At 43.4% G+C, this 13,629-nt stretch overlaps 1 protein-coding gene across 1 annotated transcript in view; it reads right to left on the reverse strand.

Annotated features, from left to right (window-relative positions):
- The window catches only part of ELOVL4 (ELOVL fatty acid elongase 4), a 184,402-nt gene that overhangs the window by 66,061 nt on the left and 104,712 nt on the right, over nucleotides 1-13,629 (reverse strand). Inside the window, exon 3 of the mRNA XM_086926545.1 lies at nucleotides 8,150-8,230. Coding sequence (XP_086782671.1) covers nucleotides 8,150-8,230 — 81 coding nt within the window. The remainder of the gene's footprint in view (nucleotides 1-8,149; nucleotides 8,231-13,629) is intronic.

Raw genomic sequence — 13,629 nt, forward strand, 5'->3', positions numbered from 1 at the left:
GTCTAGCACATTGGGAGTATTCCAGAGGCGGAATTCACACAAAGTGCAGGTACGCTTCATGTCTCTGGCAATACTGCTAAGAGAGGAATAGCCATCTACTAGCGTGCCCCAGCAGGATCTCCTATGGCAGCCTGGGTGGGTGCAGTGAATAAATGGGGAGCAGCAGAAGAGGAAGCGATTAGAAATGAAGATGTGAGAGGGACACGCAAGCACCACATATCTGTGGAATGGACTCTACTCCTACACCAATTCAAACAGACAGCACACAACGAACCACCCACTGCACCCCAGACCCAGGCGGTTCAAACGACTCGGAACACGCCCGAACAAAAACACACCAAATGTCCCAACCAGCCACACACCCGTAACACCCCATAACAGACTATACTAACACTGGGGAATCCGGAAAGGCCCGTAGAAACTGTCACACCCCCCCCCACCCAACATACCTGTACACATATCACCAACATTATAATGACCCGCAAGTAAAATGCTCCCGTCTGAATGCAACCCAAAGCCCCCCCATAGTCAACGCCAGTTAGACCCAAAAGTTAACAGTTCAGAAACGACGCCAGTAGTTATTAGACTGGAACGTATAGGATAGACGTACATCTCAAAAATCCAATAGAGCACACTATAATGTAAATAGACACCCAACACGCGTGGAGACCACAAGAGAGAGATTTGTAACATTGAAAAGTTAAAATACATTCAAGAATTATCTCCGCGGTCCTACTAATCAACATTTCAGCTCATTGTTAAGCGTCAGCATAACAACATTCAAAGTGTTGTAAGTAGTATAACTCCAGTGTCAGTACAGTTGGTAAAGAACTATAATACATGAATAAATAAATATAATGGTGGTCAGTGACAGAATCCATTCAGTTACTAATATGGTCAAATCTATGCGATACCACAGTGGCTGAATCCAAAGATGAGAGAGCTAAAAGAGCAGGAGAGGGAGAAGGGTATTAGTATGTACCCACTAATGGGACCAGATTTTTAAGTGAAACCATGTATGGTATGAAAGGCTGCGCATAATCTTACCCCAATTCCGGTGATAATATTTTTTTACATAAATATTTCTTCAACTTCTGGAGTCATAGGATCAACTATTGATTACATCCCTAAAGTTGAAAATAAAACGTATAACAGAAGACTTTTCCTCAAATTAAAGCCCCACCCATTGCGTTATTAATATGTATTCTACTATGAAAAACAAACTTGTCAGAACTCTCAGGCCCTGGGAGGTAAGAGGATCACATGTGAATCGGCAACATAATCAACAAAATAGTGGTAAAAGCAAAGTAACATTTTCCGCACCATAAGCCTACCGCATATTCACATACTGTGCAAAGACTGTAAAGCACTGTGAACAACTCCAGTGGAGACTGGCATTATGTGGAAGAAGAGGATGCAAATAGAGTTTTCAGAAGTATTTGCCCACTTAAGAGTTCCCTTCTGCCATGTATACACAGTAGTGTTTTATGAATATGTTTACAGACATCCATGTGGTTGTGTTAGATATTTAAGCTTAAAGCTAATTTTCCTACGAATGACACTGTTTGCAGGCTTCTTTAATATGGAATACAAAACTAGTGGTCGCATTAAAGGCAGAATTGGTAGCGGGCAATCCATCACACAATCCCAGGCTTGGAAATGTCCCTTGATTTGGTAGTGAAAAAGCAACAAACAAATGTTTTGTATATCAAAAAGGTTTGTCACTGTAGTGCAGTTATGAAGAGACCTCTGCAGCATTTGCAATGTCTTCCAAAGTGAAGGCAACTCACTGAGAAATGGTGAAACTATCCTAGAGTTACATAGGATTTGTCCATGACAGTACTCTATCCTTTTACCCTTACAAATAAGGTTCATTTATTGTTAATGTCTGCGATTCACAAACCCTGCGAAATGTAGTGAAGTGACGGCCCCCAAAAACACAATTGCCTGACAATTTCTTAAATTGAAAGGAATGCAGGAAATCCTAAGGGGTGTGAGAAAAACTTTAAGAGCAAATGTAGGTATAATTATTTTCAAATGACCCTCTATACAAGTTTTGATTTTAAGAACTAAAGACTATTGTCTTTCTTGCAAACACCCAGCATCTGCTACCCAATGGCAAAAAAAAACAAAAAAACGACGTAGATGCCAACCCAGATCAATGAAGTATTAGCAAATATCTAGTAATGTCTTGGAGTGACGGCCACTACACTGGAAATACAGTGCTTTGATATAGTTTCCACTTGCCAGCAAAGCACACCCTGATTGAGGAAGTTTGTCTCTTTAATAATATCTGGCAAATGGAGGTATCGGATTTCTGAGGCTTCAGGTCAAAAATTGGTAATGGGACAGAGTTTAAACATAAAACCTTGCCTGAATGTGGTCTTATTACATCATAAGTTGGTACTTCCTTGTGACCCAACGCATATCTCCATTACATACATTATAATAATTTGTTTCTCTGTAAAGTATTATTTATATATTTGCAAAATCAAGGTCTAATCCCAGAACATGCTCGCATATGACACTTTACTTGTCTACGGTCACCCCAGTGCCAAATTTAATGTGCTATTCTTGACAAATTAAGCATTTACCTCTCTTTCATGTTGTATGTGCACATTAGGGCCACCTTGTATGAACGGAATGCTTTAAATGCTACGTGTGCTAAGGCCGTTTTATCTGGTTTGAAGACGTCTCCTTCACAGTCTAAATGCCTTTATGAAACATCTTCATTTGTGAACACCACCCAACTGAGATGCTTTTGAGCATGCTGGTCTGCAAGGGTTTTGCCCAGGTATTTTGCAGTTTTAGTAAATTCTGATCCCTGGCGTTATCAACACCAGACCCTGGCAATAGCTTATTGCTTGTGACCACTTTATAGGACAACACTCCTTGAGTGGCTACATGTGAATTCGGACATAGGATACCTACATTTTGCACGGGCTATAATCCCTATTATGCACCTCACCATCTGTACTATCTGAGACTCAGAGGTCTTTCAAAGAAGGGTAGAGGGGTTTCTAAAGAAATGTCTGAATTCATTCTTGCACATGTTATGACTTTGCCCCTTGTAAATTAAAAGTAGCTCTCATAAAATTGTTGATCTGGTGGGAGTCTTGATCGTGGGCAAGTACTGGTTAGTTTTCATATTATTTTTTGTTCGTATTTGAAGTAGAAGGTCATCATTGGCATTGTACATCTACACAGTAATCCCTCAATGAAATGTAGCCCTTTGAATGGTTAGGATTTGGAGATGTCTCACCAGGAGGAGAAGCTCAGATTGGCATGAACTCAGATTTGATTAATGTGGGATCTAGTTATACTATGCATCATTCACCTCTTCCAATCCTGTCTGTTCTTCTCTCCCTCTTTCGGTCTCAGGGTCATGTGCCTTTGATTGACACTATGGTGGCAAACCATGACTTTTTTGCCAGATTACTACTAAACCTCCTTTCTCTTCTTTAGAATGGAGAAAGAACAACATCCCGTGGAAAAGGCTTAATCGAAAGTACACTTGAGTGTGGCTCAATGGTTAGAGCGGCAGACCTTGATGCAGAGTTCTGGCCAGGGACCAGGGTTCGATTCCCGCCTCGGCGGGTCTCTGGCTCATTAATTCCGCTGACTGGATATTCTCGCCTCAGTGCCTATTCTAATCATGGGTCCCACGCTGCAACTCTGGGCAATAGCTTGCTTAGCCTCCACAACGGCCCCCTACAGCGCTGGGGATGCCTGGTTGCACCCCGGGGATGCCCAGGAGTGGACATTTCACGGGGAAAAGCCAGGACGGGTTCCCTAGCGGTATGAGTACAGCGCCAGGACACACTGCTTGCCGGGGTATCAGTGCGCTTTACAAATACGTCTACATTTACATTTACATTTACTTCTTCTCTTCTATCCCTTTTGTGGATTGTAAAGCAGGTTGTGCCAAAATGTTACCAGTTTTTGGCCTAGGTATTTGCCTCACATCACTTTGTGATCTGACACGGTGTTGCTATATTGTAAAGGTTCTCACTTCAAAGGTTATTTGCTTGAACTTATCCACAGTGATCAGTTCGGATTTCTCTAAAACCGCAGTACGTCGCTTAACACTCTGCGGTTGCACGCAGTAATGGCGACTACCTCGCAGGCCCACCGCCACGCTGGGTGTATCGCAATAGACTTCTGGCAGGCGTTTGATTCCCTGTCATGGGATTTCATGTTTGCGACGTTGCAGCGTTTTGGGATTTCTGGACACGTATCTAAAATGGGTCCGCTTATTGTACACGGTTCCGACGGCTAGAGCCTGTACGGGCCACTATATTTCTGATACATATACTATACATCGTGGCACAAGGCAGGGGTGTCCCCTGTCCCCCCTGTTGTTTGTGCTAGCATTGGAACCGCTGGCCCTGACTCTTCGGAAATCGGCGGCCTAGCTCGGTATCTGCGTTGACTGGGTTTATCACTTATTTTCAATATACGCAGATGACATGCTGTTGGATTGGGTGGAGTCCAATGATATTCTGAGTCCCCTCCAGGCTGGCTTCAGGAAAAATACGTCCACCATGGACCAGATTTTCTGCCTCGTCCTGCTCTACTGGAAGACGGTAAGGATAGAGGGGGGAAGGCTGTACATGGTGTTCGTAGACCTGAAGTCAGCCTTTGACCTAGTCCCACGTAAGAAACTATGGGAGGTCTTGGAAAAGCTAGGGGTACCTGCTCAGATACTAAATATTATAATCAGGCTCCACGATAACACATATGCACAGGTCAGGTGTGGGAGGGACGGAAGACTGTCATCCAGGTTCCCTGTTCGTAGAGGGGTGAGGCAGGGTTGTGTCCTGGCACCGACCCTGTTTTGCCTCTTTATTAACAATGTTATATTCACCTAGAAAGGGTTAAGGACAATGATGCCCCACGCCTGGCAGGAAGGAGGGTTCCGGCAATTATGTTTGCCGATGATACCCTCCTCCTATCCAAATCCCCAATGGGAATTCAGAGGATTCTGGACGGATTTGGTCTTTTCTGTAGCCAACACGGTCTTGAGATCAATACAGAAAAGACCAAATTCATGATATTTAATCCCCCCAAAAAAGCCAGACCCAATCCCACCCTGGGCACTGCCAGCCTTGAGAGGGTAACTACCTTCCTGTATCTGGGAGTAACGTTGCAGGAAAACTTATCCTGGGTCCCCCAGATAATGAGATCACGCCTTAAACTGTCCCAACTATCGGGTGCAATATTGAAGGAAGTAAACACCTCAACCTACAAGCCCATTAGCCCAGCACTTGAACTGTACCAAACCCAAGCCAAGGCAGCTGCGACATATGGGAGCGAATTATGGGGGCACAAAGCTGGCCAAGAATTAGCAAGAGTGGAAAACAACTTTGTTAGACGCCTCTTGGCTCTCCCGCGAGGCACACCGCTCTTGCCGCTGAGACTAGACTTGGGCCTTCCCTCTATTACTGGGGAGTTAGAGTCAAAGCCGGTGAGGTTCTGGCATAGGTTATGGTCCACTAATGAACTCCAGCATTACAGGCAGGACCTTATTCATGTCATGAACCCGAATCAAAATGACAAAATTCCCTGGCTTGCTTTTATAAAAAAGGAACTGCACCTCATGAACTTATCCGAACTCTGGGAGGATCCCGAAAAGAGTTGTCGAAGGGTTCCACACAAAAAACTGGTCCAAATGTACAAAGAAAAAAGACTCTCTATCCTGCTGAATGAGCCAAACAGCGGCACCCTCACAAATCGGTTTCTGGAATTTAAAAACTGTTATGCCTTTGAAAGCTTCATGGACCTTATTTTTCCCATCCTTGCAAGAAAATTATACGTACAATGGAGGCTAAGTACTCTGCCCACCAGAACATTCACCCACAAGTGGCACAATGGTGGTGATACGATGTGCCCAAGCTGTAATACTTATAAGGAAGATGAGCTTCACATTATGTTTGTCTGCCCTGCCTACAGCAAACCCAGAAAGTACTGGCTAGCGCCCCTTTGCAGAAATCTGGGGTTCAGTGACTATACCCATGCATTTAGAATAATGAAAACCAGCACTCTGGCCCATATTGTGTTTGCAGTAGCCAAATATTTAATGACAATTTGGCAGATTAGGGAAAAAAAACTCCTTAATGTGTGGACATTGATATGGCTTGTTTTTAACCTCCTTCTTCCTTGTATAGGGGGGAAATTAATTGTAAGATTGTAGGAAATGTGCATTTATTTCTCTTAAACCAATGTTTTATTAATTGCTGTATTGTATCTTTTATGGTCTATATGACCGAAATAAAGAATTAAAGAAAGAAAGATGACATGCTCTTATATTTGCAAGACCTCACCACCTAAGCGACCCCCCTCCCAGATATATTCACTACCTTCGAACGCCTGTCAGGTCTGTCCATAAACCTCGATAAATCGACCAGTTACTTTTTCCAAAACACTCCACACATTACTCGTTTACAATTTCGAGATTGCTCACTTACCGTGGCTCCCACTACTTTTAAATACCTCAGTTGGGTGTTTCCTTTATGTCACTGATTTGGCTTTAAATATGCACTACTTTGAATGATGGATATGACACTACATGTTCATTATTGGTTTGGAGAAGGGGTCAGGCTATAGATATTCTTTGTACGCTTCTCTTACACTGAAAGTTCTTGGGCAACTAAATTTGTGTGTATAAATGCACTGGTAAGGTTATGACGGGAGAAAAACAAAAAAGACTGTATGTGAAATGTTTGTACAAGATAGTGCATGATATATTGTGGTCATCGATAAAGTGTGTTAAAAATGTGTTAAAAAAAAAAAAAAAAAAAAAAGGTTATTTGCTTGAACACTAAGGCTGGTGTCGATCCTCTATCAAAAGAGAAGCTTGTATCTCCTTTTGAAATTGATTTTTAATTTCCCAGTTGAGTATCTTGTCAAAGGCGGTTTCGCTTTCGAGGGTTGGTCATCCGGTCATTGGCAATCATCTTTTTTTAGGCTAATAATTTTTTTCAAGTGCAAATCTCAACAATTTATGTTCTGCTGCAGACTAAACCTGAACCTGTTTCAAGATGGATACATTTTCTAAGCTTTTTTGTTTGCTACCCATGTGTGCACCTTCTAAAGTGGAGACTGCAAGGTGTCTATAGGTACACGTTAATAAAGGGACATGCCTCTGGAAGCATTCTACAAGTGCTTGGTTTGGATGTACAACATCCATATATCTAACTATAGAGGTCTCTGAATAAAGACCCATCCTACCACTCTTGGTTTTCTCCCAGTTCCTCCTCAAAAGCTCATTCAGGAGATTCTGAAGAGTCGTCATGTGTGACCATGGCACAGTAAGACCAATGGTTCTCCTTTCAGTGCACTTAAGTCTTTTTGAACAATAGGCCTTGCATGCACAAAAGTTTTGTCATTATGGTCCCTGGACAGGCACAAGTGGTGGGCCAAATGGTGGTCTTTATATGACAACCGGATGATGTCCCCCTTCCCAGATTCATTCTCATACAACCTGGTCGTCCGGTTATCGTCGGAAAAAATTATCCAAAATTGATATTCATCTATTTGCTCTAGGCTAGTGTTTCAAAAAGTGTGCCCACCTGTTTGTCATAACATCAATGGGTGGATGCAATTATAAGCAGAGCAATAACTTAACACCTCCAAATACAATGAAAGAAATTGAGGTGGAATCTGTGTCTGCATTAAGTTCACGTCATTGCAATTGTGCATGAAGTCAAACAAGTGGTAGTATTCTGAACCCAACACTAGAGGGCAGGAGAGTGAACCGCATGTATACAGAATATACAGCACAGTGTGTGAATTTGCAATAGACACCTTGTAAAAACATCAAATGCTGAAAACTGAAAGTGTATCGCCGTCTTTGGATTCCTAAAATTCATCACAAAGATCGTATCTGCTGTGAATTGCAGTACAGCTACTGAGCCATTAAAATGCTATTGGAGAGACCCATAAGTAACAATCTTCAAATTAATGCTTTCTTAATTTGTAACCAAAATATCCATTAACTGCCTTCAAGTCACAGATCTGTAATGATCCTGGTTGAAAAAAAAGTCCTCAAGACACACATTGTATTCAATGCGTACAGGGCAGGAAAAACGGAATCATCATTACTTCCAATCAATTTTAGAGCTACTATCACACACACAATAACACTTACCCTAACTTCAGGTTCATTATCTGAATAATCCACAGTCTGGCAGATGTAGCTGTAGCCTGCAGCTCTTGCTCCCAAAAATAGCTGCAAAAGTAAATACATTTATTTGTAAGGATAAAAAGTATTGCAAATATAAAATATATTAAACTAATATGACACGTGTAATGATGTGTTTAGAAAAACACATGTAAACATATAAAGAGATAATTACTTGCTCAGGTGTCCTAACTTATTAGAACATTAGGTTTATGGGGTGCAGTAGCTTTTCAACACTTATTGCCAGGTACCCTCTACCTGCAGTTTGTTACTAGCACCACTTTACAGAATGTAAAATAAGATGTCAAATCTGCATTTAATGAGGAAAAAGACACACATCCATAGCATGTGCCCCTTTCCCAGGCTCCAATGCTTTCCTCTTCACCTCATATCCTTTAATGCGAGTATGATGATACTTTAACTGAGTTGGACTTCTGGGGAAGGAAGAGGATGGTCTGTTATAATTATCAGATGGAGCCTAAGAATAACATTACAAGAGTTAATGCAACAGGTGGGAACATTTGATATATAGTCCGCAGCATCCAAATCTGAAGAATTATTACAATGCAGAAAATTGAACACAGAACAGCAGAAGCGGTGCTCAGCAGAGAAAGAATGGAGAACTGTCTTCCAAAACTGCATGCTGGCCCCGAACCAGAGCCTAGAAAGTAGTTGTGAAAAGCTTGTGGGGCTTACATACCAGCTATCCTTCAGATTACATCAATGGGTGCATGCCTCTGAAAAACTGATGAATGAAAAGGCTCTGGCTAAGTGTGAGCAGTTACACTTTCTTGAAAGGGGCCTGCAAGAACAGAGTAGCGTTTAAGAAATATTAACAGAATATCTAATGTAGGAATTAGGAGCATACTTGCGAGGTCGCTAAGTCCTCTGTAAAACATAACCTCAATAGTTCCTAGTTATTTTTGACCACGCGAAATAAAATGTTAGCTCATCGATGTCCTAATTATGAATGGTAACTTCCCCTATAGAGGCATCGAGTAAAAAGTAGGGAACTCTTTTCTCTCATTGATAAAAAAAAGAAAAGTATTTCCACAAGGAACTAAGCTCTACATTATAACTGTACTCCTTTGAAAAAATGTTTTGGTCCTATGAAGAAACATACTGCAACCTAGCTACAAATGCAAATAAACGATAAAAAAAGTGGATACTGGTTTAGCGCTAAGAAGTGTAATGTCCCCCTTGTGAGGCCAGGGATACTACGTTTGGTCCATAGTCGCAGTCTTTACTGTGGTACTTTTCTGATGAAGAAGCTCCTCTACCTACGGAAAAGCTAGGGCGGTAAACAACAGCGGCCGTAAGCTAGGACCAGCCTTGGGGTCATCAAGAAAAGCCATGTAATAACCCAGCTACAAACACATGTTTGCTTAGTGATACGAACACCACATTCGTGGCCTCTGTGGGACGTAGGGGCTTTAGGCTAAAATCGAGCTACAAAGGGAAATACATGTAATCTGTTCATATTGGAAGCAGAGAATATATCCCGAAGAATTAGACTACCAATTTTGTCACAATGTGAGCGCCGTAGAGGTGGTAAGACTGTGCAAATCCTCCCTTGGACAAGCACCGCTATATGATGATCTATAATGGGAATATGCGCTCTGTGGGTGCTGAATAAAAAGATTTCCTCCTCTACCTTCTCTGATTTGTTAGATAGTACCGCTGACTTTTAGTGCATGGGAAAGAATGAATTACGCTTTTTAGAGAGCTCTGGCACATCTGACGAGGACAAGCTGACAAGAGGTGCGGTCTCTGGGCTGCCTGTTGGGCAGCCTCAATCGGTCAGCTTTCAACACAGCAAATGATGGATACTGGAGAGTGACTGGTATTTGTTTTATTGATGCCCAGAGCCAGTGGTCCACTATTCTACTATGCAGCCTGTACTCAATGTGCAAGCTACTCGGCAGAACAGTAGTCATTCGAGCAAGATACCTTGCAGCTATCAAATGTACTGTGTGATTTTTCCTGCTTATTTTCTGTTCCCATCCGTTAGTCATATGGGAAAAGGTTATAGTTCAGAAGACAGGCATTATTCCATAAGAGATTAAAAAAAAGTTCTCACAATCAAGTGGAGAGCTTCTCATGGGCGGAAAATGTGGCTCGAGGCATATAGGACCATTCACAAGTGGGGTGTCACTAAGGGGACCAACAGTTCACACTAATAGTTACCCTAGAATAGATTCCTGCCATTTGAGAGACAGGCATCAAAGACAAACTGTACTCAGGGGCAGAGTTATATTCAAGGAAAATAAGGAATCCGTATCCTCTCCTTGCATCCTATGGGAGGCATTTAAGACCGTGATGGGATGAGGCCCAGGCCCTGATAGGAGGGACGAAAAAGGAAGCACAAATGACATGCAAAATGATGGATCAGGACATGATGAGGCTGGAGGTGACTAGGAAGTGCAACAATGACACCTTGAACAGATTAGCTCTGAGGCAAAAAGATCTGAGAAACATGGCTGACAAAACAGCCCTATCGCATGTCCTGACCACGCAGCGCAGACTCTACGAAGTTGGAGACATGGCATCCAAACTACTAGCTTGGCTGGATAAAAAGGATAGGGGCAGGTCTTGGGTGGCAGGAGTCTGATCAGCAGGGCGCCTTACAGATGACAAGCACCGTGATCACAATCACTTTTGCCTCATACTATGAGAACCTATGTAAGCCCAGGAGTAGGAGGTCGTACATTGACAGTGAGGGGCTCCTGAGTAAATTCACTATTCCAACGCTATTGGGAAAGGCCACAGACAATTTGGAAGCCAACTGACAGAGGAGGCGATAGCAGCGGCCTTGGAATTATTGCAGCACAGGAAGGCCTCGGGACACAACAGACTGCGGTGGAGTTGAACAAGGGGATTTTCTAGCAAAATCACAGGGTCAATGTTGGAAATGTTCCAATTGGCAGTGGTATCCCTCCTTTAAGATCAAGGAATGGCCACGATAATGGTCATCCACAAAACAGGCAAGCCAGACCAATCTCACTCCTATACGTGGAGGCAAAGGTCCTAGCGAAGGTCCTGGCAGTTAGGCTTCCTATCAGATATTATACACGTAGATCAGTTTGGCTTCATGCCACGTAGGAGCACAAGACTCAACTTGCGCAGGATGTACAGGATCTTCCACATGACCGGTGAGCTCTCAACTCAACAAACTGAACTGATGGCCCTGGACGCATCCATGGCATTTGATAGTATAGAGTGGCCATATCTATTTCCGGTCTTGCAAGATGGGGTTTTACCATGAAATTCTGTGCTATACCAGGCCCCTCCAGCCAGTGTGCAGGTCAACAGTGCGATTTGGGCATTATAGCATTGGGCAGAGGCACCAGACAGGGATGCTCATTGTCGCCCCTCCTCTTTGCTTAGGCTCTAGAGCCACTGGCAAAATGAATACGTGGATAACTGCTGATATGGGGCATTTACTCGTTTGATGATTGGGAGGAAACGTAACTGCCTATTCGCAGACGACAGAGTCCTCGACTTCTCCAGACCTTATGCCACCATCACGCGCATCCTATAATTCTTTGAACTATTTGGGAGCTTTGCGAGAAACGAAATAAATTGGGAAAAAATCATTAGTATTCCCCGTCTGGACCCCCACCTAGTCTTCTGTCAGGCTGCGTGCCACCATTAGCAGGGCTTTAAATACCTAGGGAAATATATCACCAGAGACAGTCAATTATTCCTACAGCGAAATCTCACCCCACAACTGCACCGCATCCGCACTGACGCTGCACATCGGTGCACCATTCCCCTATCGCTAATGGGCAGAGCTGCACTATACAAGACGATGGCCCTTTCTAGACTACTATACACTTTACAAAACACACCGTTTCAGGCCCCACAAATCTTTTTTAAACAAATTGCTCACAAACTCAGATCACTACTGTGGCGGGGGGATTGCCACGTGTAGCCGTGAGCAAGTTACAGGGAGGCATCTACGATGGCAGGCTGGCAATCCCAGACATTACAAACTTGTACTGTCTCACAGAACTTAATAATCCACAACTGGGTATATGCAGACTTGAATGAACCGGCCTATGGGAATCGATTGAGCAGCTATGTCAGCTAGTAATGATGAAATTATCCTATATGCCCGCAAAAATAAAATGGGTTTAACAATACACACTCGGATAGCGGTGAGAAGGTGGACAGAGGCAAATCGATATCATGGATCGCATTCTAAATTGACAGCCATGACCCCACTATGGCATAGAGACCAGCTGTGGGAGCTCTCTGGACTGCAGTGGGTAAAGATAGGAATTGAACACTTGAGAGATGTAGGGAGAAATGGTTCTCTGCTCCACTTCAAAACCCTAGCCACGCACAGACTTTGCTATTTCCAGCCCGGACACGCACCTAGGAAGCATATTCGAGAAGGCACCAATCTCCCAGACTTTTCCCCCCTGAGACGACAGACTGCTGGCGGACCCTATCCCAGAAACTGGAATATCAGTGATCTACAGGAAACTAATGAACAACTCCCCTGACGAGTCAGCTCCAGCGAACCTGGGTGGAAGACGTGGGGGACATTGAAGATGAGGAGTGGGTGGAAGCCCTGCAGAGACCCGGGGCATAGCGGTTTGAGACAGATTCAGGTTAATACAATTAACGGTCCTGCATCGCTCGAATTACTCATGCACGCTGTTGCATAGACTGAGAAGGATGGAGACAACCCAATGTGTCAGAGATTGTACACAGGAGGGATCATTCTACCATATCCTCTAGGAATGCCCAGTGATACAAAGATACTGGAATGGGGGGACAGATGGACTGGCTGGAACTCTGGGGGAAGAGAGTACCAATGAGTGCAAAGTGGCTAATCCGAATGATTCAGGGAGAGGAAGAATGGTAAAGACACACTAAGATATGGCTTGCACTGGGATCAGGGGTGGCCAGCTGAAATATAGGAAAGAAATGGGGGGCTTCACATCCCGCAATGGTAGCTGAGTAGGAGGCAGATATTGACTGGTGCCAAAGGGCAGACAAAGTGATCTATAAGCTAGAGGATGTCCCAAAAAATTAGAGAAACTATGGTCCCCGTGGAGAAATTGCATAGGAACAACACTGGGGCCATGAGGTACAAGGGAGATCCAAACAAATACCATACTAAAACTGAAACATACGGCTATTACGGGGCAGGTACGAACTGGGGGAGGGGGGGCAACGATGGAGCACCCAGACTCCCTTATTCACTATGTATGATCACTCCCGGGGGTAAAATAATGGATCGAACTGTGTGATGATGTTTGCACTGTACCGTCAGTATGCATATTGTACGATGAGCATGGATAATAAAAATAAAAAGATGTTTTAAAAAAGGGAGTGATATTCGAGGCCAGCTGCGTTTACATGGGAAAAATATAGTTTTTACTGGCTTCCACCGTCATGGAGAGCCTAAAATACACTGGTGCAGAAACCACAAG

The sequence above is a fragment of the Lissotriton vulgaris genome, chromosome 6 (genome assembly GCF_964263255.1).
Source record: "Lissotriton vulgaris chromosome 6, aLisVul1.2, whole genome shotgun sequence".
Classification (NCBI taxonomy): Eukaryota; Metazoa; Chordata; class Amphibia; order Caudata; family Salamandridae; genus Lissotriton; species Lissotriton vulgaris.